Source organism: Leuciscus leuciscus, assembly GCF_965113295.1.
Source record: "Leuciscus leuciscus genome assembly, chromosome: 5".
Lineage (NCBI taxonomy): Eukaryota > Metazoa > Chordata > Actinopteri > Cypriniformes > Leuciscidae > Leuciscus > Leuciscus leuciscus.
In genome coordinates this window covers 25664106-25681852 of record NC_138729.1, presented here as the reverse complement: position 1 = coordinate 25681852, position 17747 = coordinate 25664106, and the positions used below count along the sequence as shown (strand labels likewise).

Sequence of the window (17747 nt, the reverse complement as noted above, 5' to 3'; positions counted from 1 at the left end):
ACAGGCTACGTATGCTGTGATAAAAGGTTTAGAAATTTTCGTAATGAGAAAATCTGATAGCTTCACATGCCTATGCACAAGTGACAGATACATAGAGCTTATAAGTTGATAAATACTTTATATAGATAGATAGATAGATAGATAGATAGATAGATAGATAGATAGATAGATAGATAGATAGATAGATAGATAGATAGATCATTTTACTGTACTGTAAAAAAAAAAAAACTACAACCTTGGTTGTGTAAACTTGATGTGTCATCAGAATTTCTAGATGTCTCTTATCTGATAAACTTTGGCAAATCCAGTGATTAGTTCTTCCTCTGAAGCAGTTATTTTATTAGTCCAGTACCTTGTAAATGCGTCTTGGTTTCCAGAAGGACTGATAAAATATCTGTGTGCATAAAGACAGTCAATCAGATTAGAGTTTGCCAGATCATGCAAGCTTTCAAGTTTTGTGTGTGATATTCATTAAATACTCATTGAACGGACCGTCTGCAGCTGAGACTAGTATAGATATGCCACTCCCGCAACAGCATATCAAAACATATTTATATTTCACTTATTCGCAACATCAGACAGAGAGAAGCGCCACAAAATACCTGTAAATCTTTGATTGTGAAGTTTCCACAATTTCAAAAGCATTTTTTATTGCTTTATATAGTTAATCAGTAATCAAGAATGCAATGTACAGTTTGGGTACATTCAGATTTTATTCTGTATAATAAAGCTTTATCAGTTGCTCCTCAGTCATCACTATAGTGTTTATGACTCTTTCACTTTTAATAGTTTTAAGAAAAAGGCAACAATCACCCCTGTATGATACTGTATGTGTAAGCTGATAAATCCATTATGTAGCGCCTGCCAGTTCAGGCCGTTACGTTCTCTATACATCCTCTCAAAGGTCAGGTTTGAAAATAGAAATGAAGCCACTGTCTGTAATCCGGGACCAGCATACTGCCATAAGGAAATATAAACCTTTGAAAGATGGCGACATGCTTTTACATTAAATTATTGATGGAAAACACACATACAGAAAATGCCCTGGTCAGATTATGTATAATTCATGGGGCTCTGCTTGAGTGACTATGAAGATTTGCTGTGTTTTTCACTTGTAATTAAAGAGTGAAATGTGAGTGCTGAGCAGTTTTAAGCCTAATCCCTTAATTGCACTATGGGGATTTGCCATTAAAGTGTCTTAAATTCTGTCAGACAGCCGACATTCTCTTTCTTTTTTCTTTTTTTTCTCTTATCCCTACATGAGGTCAATCTGTGGTACTAGCACAGTGAATTTCATTAATGTCAAAGGTAAAATGATCAGAAGCTGATGTGAGGAAATAACAGATGCAAAGACTGAAAAAGAGTCTTATTCAGATGCCTTTTTACATCTGATAATCTCTGTGGAATTTGAGGTTAGTCAGAGAAGCTTCAGACGTCTTTTGCAATCTCATGGACAAAGCGTTAGTCCACAAATCACACCGTAAAACAAAATGGTGAAAGACAGTTAATGGACCATCCCCACATTCTCTTGATGAAAGCAGAAGTGATGGTTGATTTCTGAGCCAGGATTGCATTATATGATGGCTACTGACCAATCCGAACATTTGAAAATGTAAACAGAAGAAACTGAATGAATAGGTAACTTTAGATTATTTAAAAATTAGACAGATAGATAGAGAGAACGATAGATGCTTTTCCTAATGTGTTTTTTGACCTACCTGAGCTACCGTTTACGCACCAGTCTTTTGCATGCTTTCATTCAATGAAATTTCATTCAATTTCATTCCATTCAATATGGATGGTATCCGACGAAAAAATAACATACGATCAATAAATAGAGCCAAATCGTGGAAACTGCGAAGACTGTCCATTTTAAGATCAGTGTCAGATAAGAGTAATATACTTGTCTAGATTTCGCTGCTCAACCGCTGCTATAAACTCGTGAAGTTTACTTAAATAGGGTTTTTATAATAAATAAAAATTATATTAACAAATAATAAATTAAAAGACACATACTTCATACATGATGCACGGAAGAACAGCACATGACCTTCTGTAACGCCCACATCTATAAAACACACACTCGACCTCTGTAATAAACACGGGGGTGTTAGTCCCGTCCGAATCGGTACATGAAATCACAGACGTCGAGTGATAAGAATTGTACCTAGTCCCGTCCAAATAAGGCTTAAAGGAGTAGTTCACTTTAAAATGAAAATTAGCCCATGATTTACTCCCCCTCAAGCCATCCTAGGTGTATATGACTTTCTTCTTTCAGACGAATACAATCAGAGTTATATTAATAAGCACACTGAGCTTCTGAGCTTTAGAATGGCAGTGCTTTGAAAAGTGCATCCATCCATTATAAAATAACTCCACACGACTCCGGGGTGTTAATAAAGGCCTTCTGAAGAGCTTTGAGTTTGTGTAAGAAAAATATTCATATTTAAAACGTTACAAAGTACAATTTTACAAAATACAGCTTTTGTAACATTTAATAAAACGTAACTTTTTAATAAAAGTTAAAGTAAAATAACTAGCTTCTGGCCAAACGAACATACGGATTCGACTTAAGTGTAAAGCACAACTTATGCGAGTACTGCGACGTACTGCTGATATTTACACTACGCCATGACGCACTTCGCTACTTCCCACGTCGTAAGTTGCGCTTTATATGCAAGTAAACTGCGTTTGGCCGGAAGCTAGAATTTAACTTTGAGCATGAATATTTTTCGTTTATTAATATAACTCTGATTGTATTCGTCTGAGAGAAGAAAGTCATATACACCTAGGATGGCTTGAGGGTGAGTACATGATGGGCTAATTTTCATTTTAAAGTGAACTACTCCTTTAAGAACTTAAAAACATAGTGATTAACAGCATCATTTATAATAAAATTATTGTCATTGCTGTAAATATTTTAACACTTTGTATATGTAAAATAACGTGAACACTATCAAAATTAATTATGTTCTTTGGCATTCAATGACATGCTTTTTAATGACACCATAATAATAATTATTGTTGTTGTTATTGTAATTATTACCTATAATTTTTATTATAATTATTAAATGTTTTAATATTTGAATAAATAAATATTTTATTATATTTATTATAATAGAATAATAATTCACAATAATGTTCAGGTAAGGTTTATTTCATATTAATTTTATTCGATGGGGCGCAGTAAGTGACTTGGATAGTTAATAGGCGGCCCAAAAAAGAACCACTGTTCCATACAGTGAGACAAAAAAAGTGATTTCGCTCTTGCATTCATTGAAAATGTAGCTTGTTACTTGAAAGCTACACTTTAGAAAATTTGCTGAAATATTGTCATGATACTCAATTTAGTGGTTTATTTTAGCCTGTAATACAACCTTGTAAAACATTTAATAGATACAATATGTGATGACAATATACATTTTAATTTCAAGTGCGACACAGCTTTTTGAAATCAGTTTCGTGCACAATTACACCATAACAATCTGATTTAGTCTGGGCAAAGGTCCATGCTCATCACAGAAGGGCCTTTCTCACACCTCCCACATGGGAGTTAAAGAGGCATCCTGCACTGGCCCTGTAAAATAACACTTAGCTCTGCCAGTACATGCTCAACTCACTGCCACTTAATCCAGTCCGTCAGCTCAAGTACCCGATCAAATGCCATTAGGAGGAACTCCATCAAGGAAAGACAAAGATCAGCTCTTCATATTAGCTTACATCTCATTATGTCAGCTGAGCGTGTGTGTGTGTGTGTGTGTGTGTGTGTGTGTGTGTGTGTGTGTGTGTGTGTGTGTGTGTGTGTGTGTGTGTGTGTGTGTGTGTGTGTGTGTGTGTGTGTGTGTGTGTGTGTGTGTGTGTGTGTGTGTGTGTGTGTGTGTGTGTGTGTAATGGAATGAAAGCAGCACTGGCAGTCGGCCAGTTTGGACCAGTGCCAGTGTGACCAGTCCTGTTGTTCTCTAATTAACTCCTGCTCCCTTGCCTGTGCTTCTCACACACTCACATTCAAACACACAGAGCCACATTAAGCCCAGCAGTTTCCCAGGAGCTCCGGCACCCAGTGAGTGCACACACACACACACACACACACACACACACGTATTCACACACACTATCAGTGCCACACACAACGATGGAGCTTCTTGTGATCGATTCTGTTGTCATGGGATTTTTTCCCCAGTATTGATGCTTGTTAATTAGTGGTTTGTTGTTAGCACAGATGGTGATTGTTACCTTCAAAATGATATATTCCTCTAACTTTTTGTTCTTAATCTCCAGTTACGGACAATGGTCTGTAATAAATATATATATAAACAGCACTCATATATTCTGAAGAAACAAATTCTGTACTTTTACTCTTGTTTTAACCTTACATTAGGGATAATGTAGGTCATTATCACAAAATTTTGCCAGCGTACTGGTTCTCAGCCAGGGGCCACAAGATGACTCAAAATGATTCAAAATAAAGAGGAAGCAAGTGTTAAAATAAGCTACAACAACTGAAAATCAAGATAGTTCTTATTGTTATTCACCCCCTCAACAAGAATTGTTTTAAAAGTGTAATTTCTATAACTGGCAAAGTCATATAAATTGTGAAATCTTGTAACTATTTAGCCATTTTATGGATTTTATGAATATACATTTTTATAGTTATGCCAAGTTTTAAAATATTTTATCAGGTAGAAATTGTAATATTTTACTTGTGGATAATGGGGGCCATAATACAAAAATACAAATCAGAATCGGGTATTTGTATTTGTGAGAGCGTCTAATAAATTACTCTTTGGAAAGATGATAATAAAAATATGTTTAAAGGGGCACTGATATTTACACCTTAAGTTATTTTACTTTGCCTTTATTTTCCCCTTACATCTGTCCTGCTACCCAAGCTTTTGAATGAGCACGCCCATTAGTATAACACCGAGTGTGTATTATTTGCAGTGTCTCAGAGGTCACGAGGTATAGAAGTAAAAACATTTCCAAACTTTTAGGTCAACAGTCGGTCTCTGCTGAGCTTCCAGGTTTTAGTATGGCATGTAACAGCTCTAGACTGCCTGAAGCTCCATTTTAACTGGGTTCAAAGTCATATCCCTGCTCCCCCTTCATTGCTTTTGTCAAAGTGAGCGGTGTGTGTGTGTGTGTGTGTGTGTGTGTGTGTGTTTTCAGTCACAAAGAATGTCACCCTGTCACCAGCCCACGTACCTGATTTGAGGATTGTGACATTAAATCTCTCTTGGACATTAATTGTACAACACAAAAAAGTAGGGTTTTTTTCTTACTCCCAATCTGGGAGTCAGTGTCCCTGATTTGCTGGACCCCTCAATGTCAGTCAGGAGAGGTCTGGTTTTGTCATGAAAGCCCTGGTAAAAATGTCTTGGTAGAAGCTGAACATTTCAGTTGTGTGTGATAATTTATTGTGTTGTCAAGAGCTCCCTCTACTGAAATCCCGGCGAGATACTTCTTTCAGCATTAACACTTAAAGAAGAGTGATATACTGAGTTCAAGATTAAAAGCATATTTTACTTTGTGTTTCCTGCTTTTGATGAGTTCTGCAAATAAATTAGATTATAAACCATGCAAGTATGTCACTGGCATATTTTGTTTGTAATTCATCCATTTTATTTTTGTGTCCATACATGTTGAACCAGTAGTTGCTGAAGGTTGAGTCAGGGTGTGAACACAGAGTGTAACAGCAGCCTTGGGGGATTGACACTATAAGCAGCTTGTGTCATTCGAAACTACAAGGAATCATTGAGACGCTTTATAATGATCATACACATGTGCTCAGCAACTGAGTTGATCAGTAAGGAACGACAGAATGGCTTATGAATGACATAGATGTGACTTGTGTGCAGATATCGAGGGAGGTTTAAATCAATGAACAATTGTTTACACTAGTGATTTAGTTATATTTATAATTTTTATAATTTAAAACACAGTTTGTATCACACATTATGTCATTAGCACAATAAATGCAATTGGAAAGTGAATTATTTGGATTGTCTCCCATTGTCCCTTTGTATTTAGGCAGCTGAACTCCACATGTTTGTTTAAAACCTGTTTATCTCCAGCACGGTTTGAGAATAGCTGTTATTTAAATAGTGACCTAGAGATAGTGGAGAATCTTTAATATTTCTGATTAATTTTATAATTTACGTTATAAACTAAATTCTAAATCTTTCTGTCCCTTTTTGGGTATAAATTAGATTTTGAATCTCAGCTCAGCAGTGCAGTCACAGGCTTTTGGACAACATTGTATGTAATTTAACAAAATAGATTATGCCATATAATCAGTGATTTCTAATTCATATAAATCATGTCAGTCACACCTAGATTTAGATTTACGTGAGTCTTGTGAGACTACATGCATCAGTGCTCTGCATTCCTGCAGTCATGATGCTGGGAATAGACCTAATATGACCGTAATGGACCACTCAAAGGTGAAGCAGTGCTCTAATGTATTTTCCATCTGTTAATATTTAATGCAACATTGTAGACGTCATTAATTACCTCTTTACTGGTCACCCTAGCTTAGTGATGACCTCTGAAAGTGACAGTGTCACAATTACATCACCTCAATCTTAATGAATCTCTAATTTACTGTTATAGCTCCTGGCACCTCAAATGAAGATGGCAGAGTGGTGGATAAATAAAAGTGAGCAATGTATTTAAGATGTGGAAAAATTCACCTGGTATTGTTTAAAAATGAGAAATTCTATTTTAAAATGTTTCTTTAGTTTTGATAAAATATTTCAAACCAATTTGGGTTTTGTAATGTATATTTTCCCTGATTTATCCCAGAATTTTTTCTTGTCTTACTTGCGCAACATCTGCGTTTAAATCTTTAAGAGAAGCTGAATTCTCATGTTACACGTTCTGTTTCGTTAGGGTTTACATTATGTCGCTCAACAACTTGCCACACAGTTGATCTGCACAAACAGATTAAACCCACACATATGGACAACCTCTTACTTAGCAAGGGTAGATTTGTTTAAATGAACAGACTGCCTGCGTCCCAATGTGCATACTATCCATCCTAAATAGTATGTGACATTAGTAATTGTCAATACTATTTAGGACGGATAGTATGCACATTGGGACGCAGGGACTGATTCAAATGTCACCTTTATTGCCATACATCTTGAAATTATGAAGCGCATAGATTTTGACATAACATTTGCAGGTAACTTGACAGGCTTTACTGCATTTTAGAGCTGCTTTCATACGATTTTCTTTGTTTGCTTGTCGTATGTCGAACAGAACATGTTTTATTCGTGCTGCAAGCTTGGAAATGTCACATACTGTATGGGTAAAAGCCTGTTGTGTCGTATTCACACTTTAAACCCACTGTACCTTTTTCCGAGGCATTGATTGCATTGGTCCTTTAATATTGGTGACAGCTAATACACTCCTAAATGATCGGTTATTATCTCCGGGGCCTTGTTCCATGTGCCCCGCTGTTTCCAAAGGTCATCCCTCTGTCTTCCTGTATCGACCTGCCCGCCTGTTAACGTGGCCTAAGACTTATTGAAAGTGAAGGTTGAGGAACATATTTCCATCAGGTTGCAGTCTTCTCCTTCACGAGATGGCTTTTAAAAGGCTCTTTTGAGCATGTCCATTCAGAGAGCGGGGACAGGATGAGAAAACATAATGGACATGCCAATAAATTGAAAAGCGCCCTTAAAATGCATGTGGTTTCCCACTGGTGTGGATGTATTAGCATCCAGCCTTAATATAATGCATTTAACGATAGATGGGGTGTCTTGCATATGCTTCACATTTTATAACTTCATAACTGTAATAACTCAAAGCAAAATCCTCACAATACTAAAAAAGCATCTTCTTTTTCATTTCACAGCTATACGAACTGGACGACGATGAAAAAAGGAAGGAGTTTCTTGATGATCTCTTCAGTTTCATGCAAAAAAGAGGTGAGTCTTGTTATGTACAGCTACTCAGATCACGAATGGCAGACGCACACACCCCTTCACACCCACATTGCAAAACCACATGTTGCCTTTAGATGATAAGGCTCACATTATGGTAATTATAGTACTTGCTGGTGATATTTTAGCCATATTCCATATCGTAAAATTGTATTCACCGATCTTCATAGCAAAGCAATTAACAAAACAAGCTTTTAAAAAAACGTTTTTATAAATAAATAAAATGTTTTCAGTATTTAAAAAAAAAAAGAATTAATATAACGAGGATCTCATTTCATAAGAGCAATTGGAATGAGTAGGTTTGATATAATTGTGTGCCACCGGTGTTTGGAAACAAAGCATCATAAATGTCTAAGCACCCATCTGCAGTCTTGCCAACAATAGAAATGCAGGGTTTATTGTTTTGGTAAAGGCTGAGAATGTGTAGATACTATTGTGATAGGCTTTTTCAGGTTTCCTGCTTGAACCGTCCATTTCTCTGAAGTGTTGCTGCCACTGTGGCGTGTTTCTGCCCCTGATGCTATCTGAAACAACGGCTTCTGCTGTTTGTTTTATAATTACTCTCAGATTATGTGAAAACATCCCTGAGGGGATGACCTTGCCACTGTGGGGAAGGCAGCATCCTGGTATTATGTTAGCCACCATAGCATAATGATTTTTTTTTATATTTTTTTTGCTTTATTGAGGAGGGAGGTACATCATCGGATAGGTTTTTCCCTCTGAGGTGCTTTAGTCGACATCAGTCTCCGATATTTTATAGAGGAAATAGAGGAACATTAATGGCCTTGCATAATATGAGGAAGTTTGCAGCCTTTGAAGACTTTCCAAGACAGGACAGAGCTATTTTAAGTACACAGGACTGTTTTTGTTGTAATATGTTACAAAACCTCTGTTTTGGTAATATGGTGTATTTTCACTGTAATTTTGGTTTACGTCCAAGTTGATTTTGTTTCCGTAAACTTGTTACACTTTTGTAGTATCTATGTGAGCAAACAATGTATTTCAATTCTTTTCATAATACAATCAAATCTAAAGATGATATATTTCTAAAAATAAAATATAATAATAAATATATAATATATGCTAAATTAGAAAAAGTTAGTAATATTTCAGAATATTACTGTTTTTACTGTATTTTTGATCAAATAAATGCAGCCTGGAGAGCATAAGAGGTTTCTTTCAAAAACAGTAAAAACTGCCCCAAAAATGTTGAATGGTATTGTATGTAAACAAAGTAATACATCAGCTTCCAAATAGAATAGAATATGTAATATATAATTCTGTTCCTCAGAGGATTTTCCTCCTTTTAGTTGTCATTTAAATTTATGTTTTTACTTTTAAAAAGTTTACTTTTTACGTTTTATTGTACATTAAAAGCCATAGCTGTAATAAAACATATACAGCCAATATCACACCACTTTTGTTTGAAATGTACTTTGAGTATGACTGACTGAAAAGTTTTACTATGAACTTGTCAGGCGCAGTGGTCTGTAAGACAAACAGAAAATGCAGCAGATTGTTTTCTGAGAAAGAAGAATTGAGCAAGAAACGCTCTCTTAATCCATGAACAATGATGTGCTTTTCTAACAGTTGTGACTGTGGCTTCCTTACACATTACACTAAAGGTACTTGGCAGGATCTCAATAAAATCCTTGCAGATTTTCAGTAATACAATATATTATTACTGAATTGCTCACAACACAGTTGGCTATTCAGAGCTCACTTCATGCTTTTGTCCATATGCACTACATATTAGTGCTATGATGTTGTTGTTGTTACAAGTTTTACATCCAAGAAGGGGAGATATTCAGCAGTCTGTGTTTGAAAATGTACAGTATTGGATTACTTTACTTTTTTATAATAAATGAGTAAGCCTATATTATATATTTATTCATAATTTAATTAATTTTAATAAATGTGGTTTCCTTTTTCAAAAAGATGCCGCATTAAAATTAATAGAGGAAAAATAAAAAATAAAATATTTAAAAAATAGTCATAAAATAAACTCATAATAAGCCTTTAAATAAGTCAAAATTACTAGTAAAATGAAAATGCAATCGTAGCATTACTAATTATAATCCATTATAATTAGTTACTTTTGTGTCTTTTTTAATCAGTCAAACATACAGTGTTTGAGAGCAAAAATAATTATATTGTATTAAAAAAAATATTGCAAATAAAAAGTCTTCTTAAAGCTGTTTTAATGACAAAAATAAAGTAATTAATAGCAAACCTCTTTGCAATGCGAGTACATTATTGTTTGTCTTTGTGTAGTTTTCATCACACATGCACAAATTTGCTCTCTGTTCTGCTGTCATTGTTTGTGACTCTAAAACCTTTGCTTGCAGGTTGAAATGTTTTGAACTCAAGTGAAGCTGCTCTTCAGAATGAAAGACCGGTTTCTATTGGTCACTCTCCCTTGGCGCTATAATTCGTCTTCATTGTAAAAATTAAAAACATATTAATGCTTACAATTAAAGTTACAAAAGATATTCAGTCAAGAGCAGAGAGTGATTTTCTTTGTCTTTTGTTCTTTTATTAACATATCAGACAGCAGCAGGAATATTAGGCTGCTGTCACTTTAAGAGTTTGTGCACGGATCCAATACACTGTTACACATCATGCGTTTTCTTTCAACTATTTACGTTCCAAAACGTAAACTGTGTTTAACTGAATATTTGCCAAGACGGCCATTTTGCCAATTTTGTGTGTATTTGACTTTTTAAGCGCAGTAAGCCACTCATTTTGGTACTTGCGACTCACAAGCTTTTTGAAAGGCGGCTTATGTTGGTGCCACTTCTATAGATCAGTGGTTGCGCACGCTTTAGGTGTGAGTGCGAAACCTGTGGGAATTAGTAAAATTGTGCACAATACAAGCACTATTTAACCGGAGCGAATGAGACGAGTGACAGTGTGTGTCCACTGGTGTGGAGTGAGTGGAGCTCAGAGGGGTTGAAAATAATATTGCAGGAAGTTGATTAGATGGTGATAGAAATGTCTTAATTTAAAAAAAAACATAAATATATACAATATGTTTTATATATCAATAAAATATATATAAAAATGGACACTTGTATAACTATAGTAACATTTGTAGACATGCATGTCTAAAATTCATTATATTTATTGATTGATTAGCATAACTAAAAATATCACGGCATACAAGTAAATAATTAATGTCTTCAGGTTTCAGCTGATAAAAAGGCTTTGAACCTCTGCTTTAATTGTTCTAATCGTCTATTTATTAGCTTAATGTTTCATCTTTACAAACGTTTATATCTGTTAGTTTAGTTACGAGGACAGAATGCAGAGCTACCGGATTTTCGTCATAGAATGGTGGGAGTTATGACATGTAATATGAGTGACAGATCGGACGGATATCATAATTTACTGAAAAATGAAAATAAAGAAAATAAATACATTTATTTATAAAGAAATATTAAGTAAACATGAGAATCCCAAATTTTTTCCCCAAATGTGCACACTTTTGGACTAAAAGCCATAATGGATGTTATATTTGATATGATCACAAATAAAAAGGAGCAGACATGATTGAATACATCTCGTTATTTCATTTGAAATACCAATAACTGGTATGGTTTTGCATGTTTGATGTGTATTTCTGACAGAAATTACTGTCACTGTTAACTGTTTTTATCTTATACAGTGGTCAAATATTGAAGCTATAGAGCCACAAGTTATTCCAATGATATACAGTTCAAGATTTAATAAGACTGTCATAGTAATATATTCTCTGAAATCGATATCTGATGGATGAACTCAAGCCTCAACAATTGGACTCGATTGTTATTTAATAACACACTGTCAATTGTGATAAAACCTACAGATGTTATGGACATCGCCATTTTTGATACTGTCGCAGAATGTGATTGTGACTTCAGCTGTCCGTTCATACAGATATGTATTCAAGCAGATACTTTAATCTGAAGAATAAACAAGACATTTCAAGACTCACTCCTTGCTGTTCATTCCAAACAGCGACTATGAATGCAGCCATCACAGACATTTGTATTACTGATAGATGCCTTTTAATTCTTTGCACTTCGGTTTTTTTATCTTTTTTTTTTTTTGGGAGAAAATGTTTGAATAAAACATTGAAATATTAATGGCAGAAGTTAGTTATTACTTATTGTTAGGAGAAGTAAAGTATTAATCGACTGATCATAAAATAATTTGATTAATCGTAAAAATAATCAATAGATTATTCGACTAATCGTAACAAAAAAAATCGTTCGATTAATCGATCATCAAAATAATAGTTAGTATTATACACAGTAAATCTTTTCTGAAGCTTTCCATACCAGTCACAGTTTCCATACCAGTTTTTTGTAGTATACTTTGTTTATACATCATGTGTGGCCATTTTTGACTAGTCAAACTATCTTTGCAACAGATTTTCTTGTTTTAGCAAAACTTGGTGGTTTGTTTTAATGTTTGATGCAGTTACAGGTCACATGATATCTGATGTATTTTTCCTGAGAGGCAACAGATGACAGAGAGGACTGAGTTGTCATTTAACTCTGTCTCATCTGTTTGAATTGGTGATGACAGGAATGCAGGCCAGGTTTTATCACGGTTCATGCTGTTGTTATTGCGCCATGGGCTAATCCATCTGAGACAGTCAACGAGGAGTCACCCAGTCTAGTGATGCCATCACATAAAAATGCCTGAATGCAGCGAAGTGAAGCTCTTCCCGTCAGCTCAGGCATTAGATCAAATATACTGTAATTAAATCTGCCTCTGCTGCTGCCTGTATAAATCTGTATAGAACACCTAATGCACTCATCAAGGGTTCACTTACTTTTACACAGATTGGATAAAACATGTAAATGTTTATACAATTTTGAATGCACCTGGGGCATTTTAAACAAACAATCATTTAACTATCAGTTCATGCTTTCTGTGATTGACACTTTCATCTTAAAAAAAAAAATCTGCCCTTTTGTTTTAGAATAAAGCTTAATCCAGGTTTACCTGTTGTACTTGTTTTACTGTTGTGTTCAATCATGTTTCCATGGTGTTAAATGACCGAGTGGCTTTCATAGCTGTTTTATCACACTGACAGCATGAATAGAATGGAAACTCCCATTTGACATTCTCCATATTAAGTATTGAAACTCATTATGGTGATTTGTGAATGACAGTTGGAGCTGTTTGTTAACTGAGATGAGACCACTGTGACAGAGATTCACGATACATGTTCACTCAGTAGATGCTAATAGACCGGGGCAGTTCTTGGGTCACTGGGTATCTGGGGCTTATGAGGCTGAAGTATAGAAACAGATTGTGCCTCTGCAAGTCTACACCTACCGTCTAAACATAGATGTTGCATATGGATATATGTTATTTTTGGCAATCAAAAAGTCAAAGTTACAGTAGTACTATGGGATATTTTGTCAGTGACTGTGGTTCAATTCCTCAGATCTGATTGTACACGTTGTTGTCATAGGTCCATTTTCTTTCGCTCGGGCGCTTCAAATTTCTGCGTGTGCTTCAACAGGGACAGGTGATAATTTGATAATCCTGAGTGTACTTTTTTGTACTAGAGCAAAACCGCTTGCTCCGGTGAAATGTTTAAATATGCTGCCCTCACTGACATGGGTGTTCATTGCTGCACATCGTTAGTGGTTTTTCTTGTTTGAAATTTGGTAGGGATCATATTACAAGCGACATACTGCATATTATAAATGACATTTCAAGACATATTTGGATTGAATAAGATTAATGACATGTTGCAATTTGAGCCGAAAACACAAACAGCTAATATCACATTACAGCTCTTATTAAAAGCTGTACTTGCTGAGAGTTTTTTCCTGACTTTCCTGAACTTTATTATCACAGCCCTGGCGAATACTATCTGTATCACTGACATTCTGTAATCAGGCAGGTTTTGTTGTGATTCATTTTTTCCCTTTTACTTTAGGTTTTTTTGTTCCAGCTGGGGGTTCACAAATCCCTAGGGGTTGATAATAATATTGCAGGAAGTTGATTAGATGGTGATAGAAATGTCTTAATTTAAAAAAACATAAATATATACAATATGTTTTATATATATAAATAAAATATATATAAAAATGGACACTTGTATAACTATAGTAACATTTGTAGACATGCATGTCTAAAATTCATTATATTTATTGACAGATTAGCATAACTAAAAATATCAGGGCATACAAGTAAATAATTAATGTCTTCAGGTTTCAGCTGATAAAAAGGCTTTGAACCTCTGCTTTAGGGCTTTCTCTTTCTCTTTTTGTCTTTGGCCATGGCCAGTGTAATGCTTTTGCCAACATTTAGCATTTTGGTTTCATGACTATAAAAATATTTGGTCAAATAATGTATGGTAACATTTAAATGTACTGCTTATTATTATTATTTATTGTAATAATGTTTTATTTATTTTTTTGCCATTTTTATTTTACTATTATCACTAAGGGTTTTCTCAACTTGAGTTGTTGTTTTTTTGCAATTTATTGCAAGATGACCTTAAGGGAACATCTGCATAAATAAATTTTGTTGTCATCAGTTCTCTCTTAAATTTACATATTAACTTAATGCCTGTAAAGCGATCAATAGCCTGATTTTTTTTTGTGTGTGTGTTTGACATGAGCAAGATGAATGACAGGATGCAAAGATCCACCTGCCATTATTTTGGTAGGTACATTTTAGCAGTACAGTATAATAGAGGAAAGGTCAATGATCAGTGATACCAAGTTCATATTTAGATCGTTGACAAGTATTGGTTACTGTGCAATCTGAGCTTCAACCTAGCAAAGATTTCAGAATGCAAGTAGGACACACGTCTTAAATGTATTTTGACGTGCAGTGTGAATAATGTCATGTTTGCTGACTGGCACAGAATGTTGTGCACTTATCTAAAATGCAAGAATTTTGAGTTTTTATTAAAAACAGTTTCTGGTTCTAGCAAATCTTAAAGTGATAGTTCACCCCAAAATGAACAATCTATCATCATTTACCCTCAAGGTTTTTTTGTTTTGTTTTGTTTAGTTTTTTTTACCAATAAAGAAAGGGAAGAATTAGAGCTATCATATTTAAGAAAATGTAATTTAAGTAGTTCAAATGGCCCTGAAAAGTAATCCAAATGAGTCTATATTTTTAAGCCATACAATAACTGTGTCTAAGGAACAGACAAAATTTAAATGCTCAAAGTAATGGTTCAGAAAAACCATATTTCTATTTTAAATGCTTTTCTTTTGAACTTTATATTTTTCAAAGAATCCTGAAAAAAATTTCACAGTTTCCACCACATTGATAAAAAAAAAAAGACTTCTGAAGAATCATGTGAGATGGAAGTTGGAAATAACGACTGCTGAAAATCCAGTTTTGCCATCATAAGTTTAAATTACATTCTGAAATATATTTAAATACAAAACATTTGAAATTGTAATAATATTTCACAATATTACTGTTTTTCCTGTTAGAGAGAATTTTGGATAGTTGCAAATGCAAAATGTTTCCAAAGCAAAAGATTTCCCTCCCAGAAAGAAGTTCCACATCAGTTCAGTCACAGGATCAAGTAACAGCTTGACGATAGTAAGAAAATGAAAACTTTGGTTGAAATCTTCTGAGCTTCACTATGTGTCCGGAACACATTAAAAACCAATACACGAAAGGTTCTCCCCCGCTGTGAGTGAATTCGTGCCAGGACTGTTGTCCCCTGTAGGCCTGGCCTGAGACCAGAGGTCATTGGCCTTCCCAGTGTCCCCCGGACCTTGCCATCATCAATCATAACCTGTCAAATACGAATCGTTTGTCGCAAGCCCCTGTGTGTACTGAGATGGCCGTATCTTTTTTCACATCAAAATGGCTGCCTCTATTTCACAGCTCAACACAAACAGTCCTGTGTTTAACTCCGCTCATGGAAGAATGCAGATGATATTCCCTGCTCCCCCAGAGAGCTTTATATAGAGAGAAGTATTTATGACCAGCTGTTTAAGACCTGTAAATGAAACGTGTACTGCAAATTACACCTCTGTCAAAATGGAGATATCATGTGATTCCAGAAGTTTTCAGAAACAGGCTGTTGTTTTATGGTGCTGCTGCTATGAAACCCTCTTTGTTTGACACTAGCTCTACTATGGTTGTCTCATTATATGAAGAGAAATGAGATTTAAACAACTGATGTAAATCACTTAATTGTATCCTTTTCTTTTAAGTTGCCTTGATGGCTTCTAAAGAATAAATACATCCATCGTGGAAGAGACTTGGAGTGATGGGCTCATTTACGACCCCTGATCTTTAAGCAATAGGAACAATGCGAGTGTTATTGCCCATTGTAAACTGATAAATTCCCACTTTGATTCATGATTCCCACAGGGAGGCAACAATAAATTGATCAAATCTTAGGGCAGCATCAGCACTTTCTTTTGAATAAATCAATATTTGACGCTTTCATAATTACCTGAAATACTAATGAAGAGAATGAAAGGCCATCAGCGGCCTTGAAGAACAAGTCTTTTAGGGCGTTTTCACACCGGGCACGTTTGCTGCGGTCCGAGGCCAATTGTTCCCGGCGCCCCCCGCAGTGTTGGTCTGGTTTTACACTTGACTCAACTTGATTCTATTGAACCCTGGTGCATTTGCGTTCATCTTGCCGCATAATAGAAAACAAAACATGGTCAATATATTTTGTTTGTTTTTAATTTGGTGCTATTATACGCAGCAGAGTAAATTACACTTGGGTTTACTGTATGTGCGTTGCAAACTGAATCTTTAGAGGAGACAGCGGATTGCCATTCATTTGCTGCCCTGATTGCACTCGCCATACGCGAATACAATGCAGGCTCAGTCTCGCTCGTATCCAAGGTAAATCATCAACACCATCATCCCTTATACAGTATGTGTTTTATTGAACTAAATACATCATCATTGGCTAAAACGCATGCGCAGGTTACTTGTGCAAACCCGAGTCCATGTTGTTTTCACATTCACGCGAATCGCGGCACAGTTCAAGAGCAACCGAACACAGACCACCTCCTTCAGGTAGCCTCGGGTTCGGTACCCCGGTGCGCGCCCGGGGCCGCATGACAGCTTTCACATTTGCAATTTTTCATGCGAACCATGCCCCGTTTCGAACTGAACTGCCTGTGTGAAAGCACCCTTAGTTTCACTCGTATTTTCAGTTCTATTTACCTGGAAGGAAGTCAGGCTGATAACACTCTCAAAGCACAACCCTGAAGTGTGTGGAAATGCCATTCTGCTAAGATAATCTAGAATGAAAATATAGATTTACTATTAACAACAATGGGCCACTTTATGAAGTGTTTCTTTTCAGTTTGTCTATGAAAACTTGAACAAAACGTTTGTTTACAGTGTAAAAAACCCTACAAAGGGTGAAAAAAAGAGAAATATATGGCTAGCCATAATCTTCTACTTTGTTGCAATTAATAATGTAGATTTTTTTCTTGCACCTTCTTGTAATCAGCTTGATAGCAATGCCTAGAACACAAGGGAGGCATTTTTATAAAAAATAAATAAAAAAAGAATTACACTTATACTCCATTTTTAACCTAGGTAGAAGATTGTTTTATTATAATAAAATGGAAAGAATATAGGCAAACCTTTAATATGCCCCTTAGGCCCCTTTGCCTTTGCAGACAGTGACGGCGACATGATGTGAAGTATGGTAACCCATACTCGTAATTTGTCCTCTGCATTTAACCCATCCAAGTTAATGAACACACATTAGGAGCAGTGAGTAGTGAACACACACACACACTGCAAACCGTGAAGTGTTTCTTAAATGTCACTTTGGATAAA

At 35.4% G+C, this 17747-nt stretch overlaps 1 protein-coding gene and 1 long non-coding RNA gene across 3 annotated transcripts in view; both read left to right on the top strand.

The window, feature by feature from the left end:
- Positions 1-17747, top strand: part of arid3c (AT rich interactive domain 3C (BRIGHT-like)) — an 88710-nt gene that overhangs the window by 41275 nt on the left and 29688 nt on the right. For both annotated transcript variants that reach the window (XM_082168763.1, XM_082168764.1), the window contains one exon: positions 7859-7931. In XM_082168763.1, the coding sequence (XP_082024889.1) occupies positions 7859-7931 (73 nt within the window). The remainder of the gene's footprint in view (positions 1-7858; positions 7932-17747) is intronic.
- Positions 7938-12182, top strand: LOC309498232. Its single transcript, XR_014205883.1, has 3 exons — positions 7938-9973; positions 10010-11562; positions 12104-12182. It is a non-coding gene; the product is annotated as an uncharacterized lncRNA (long non-coding RNA).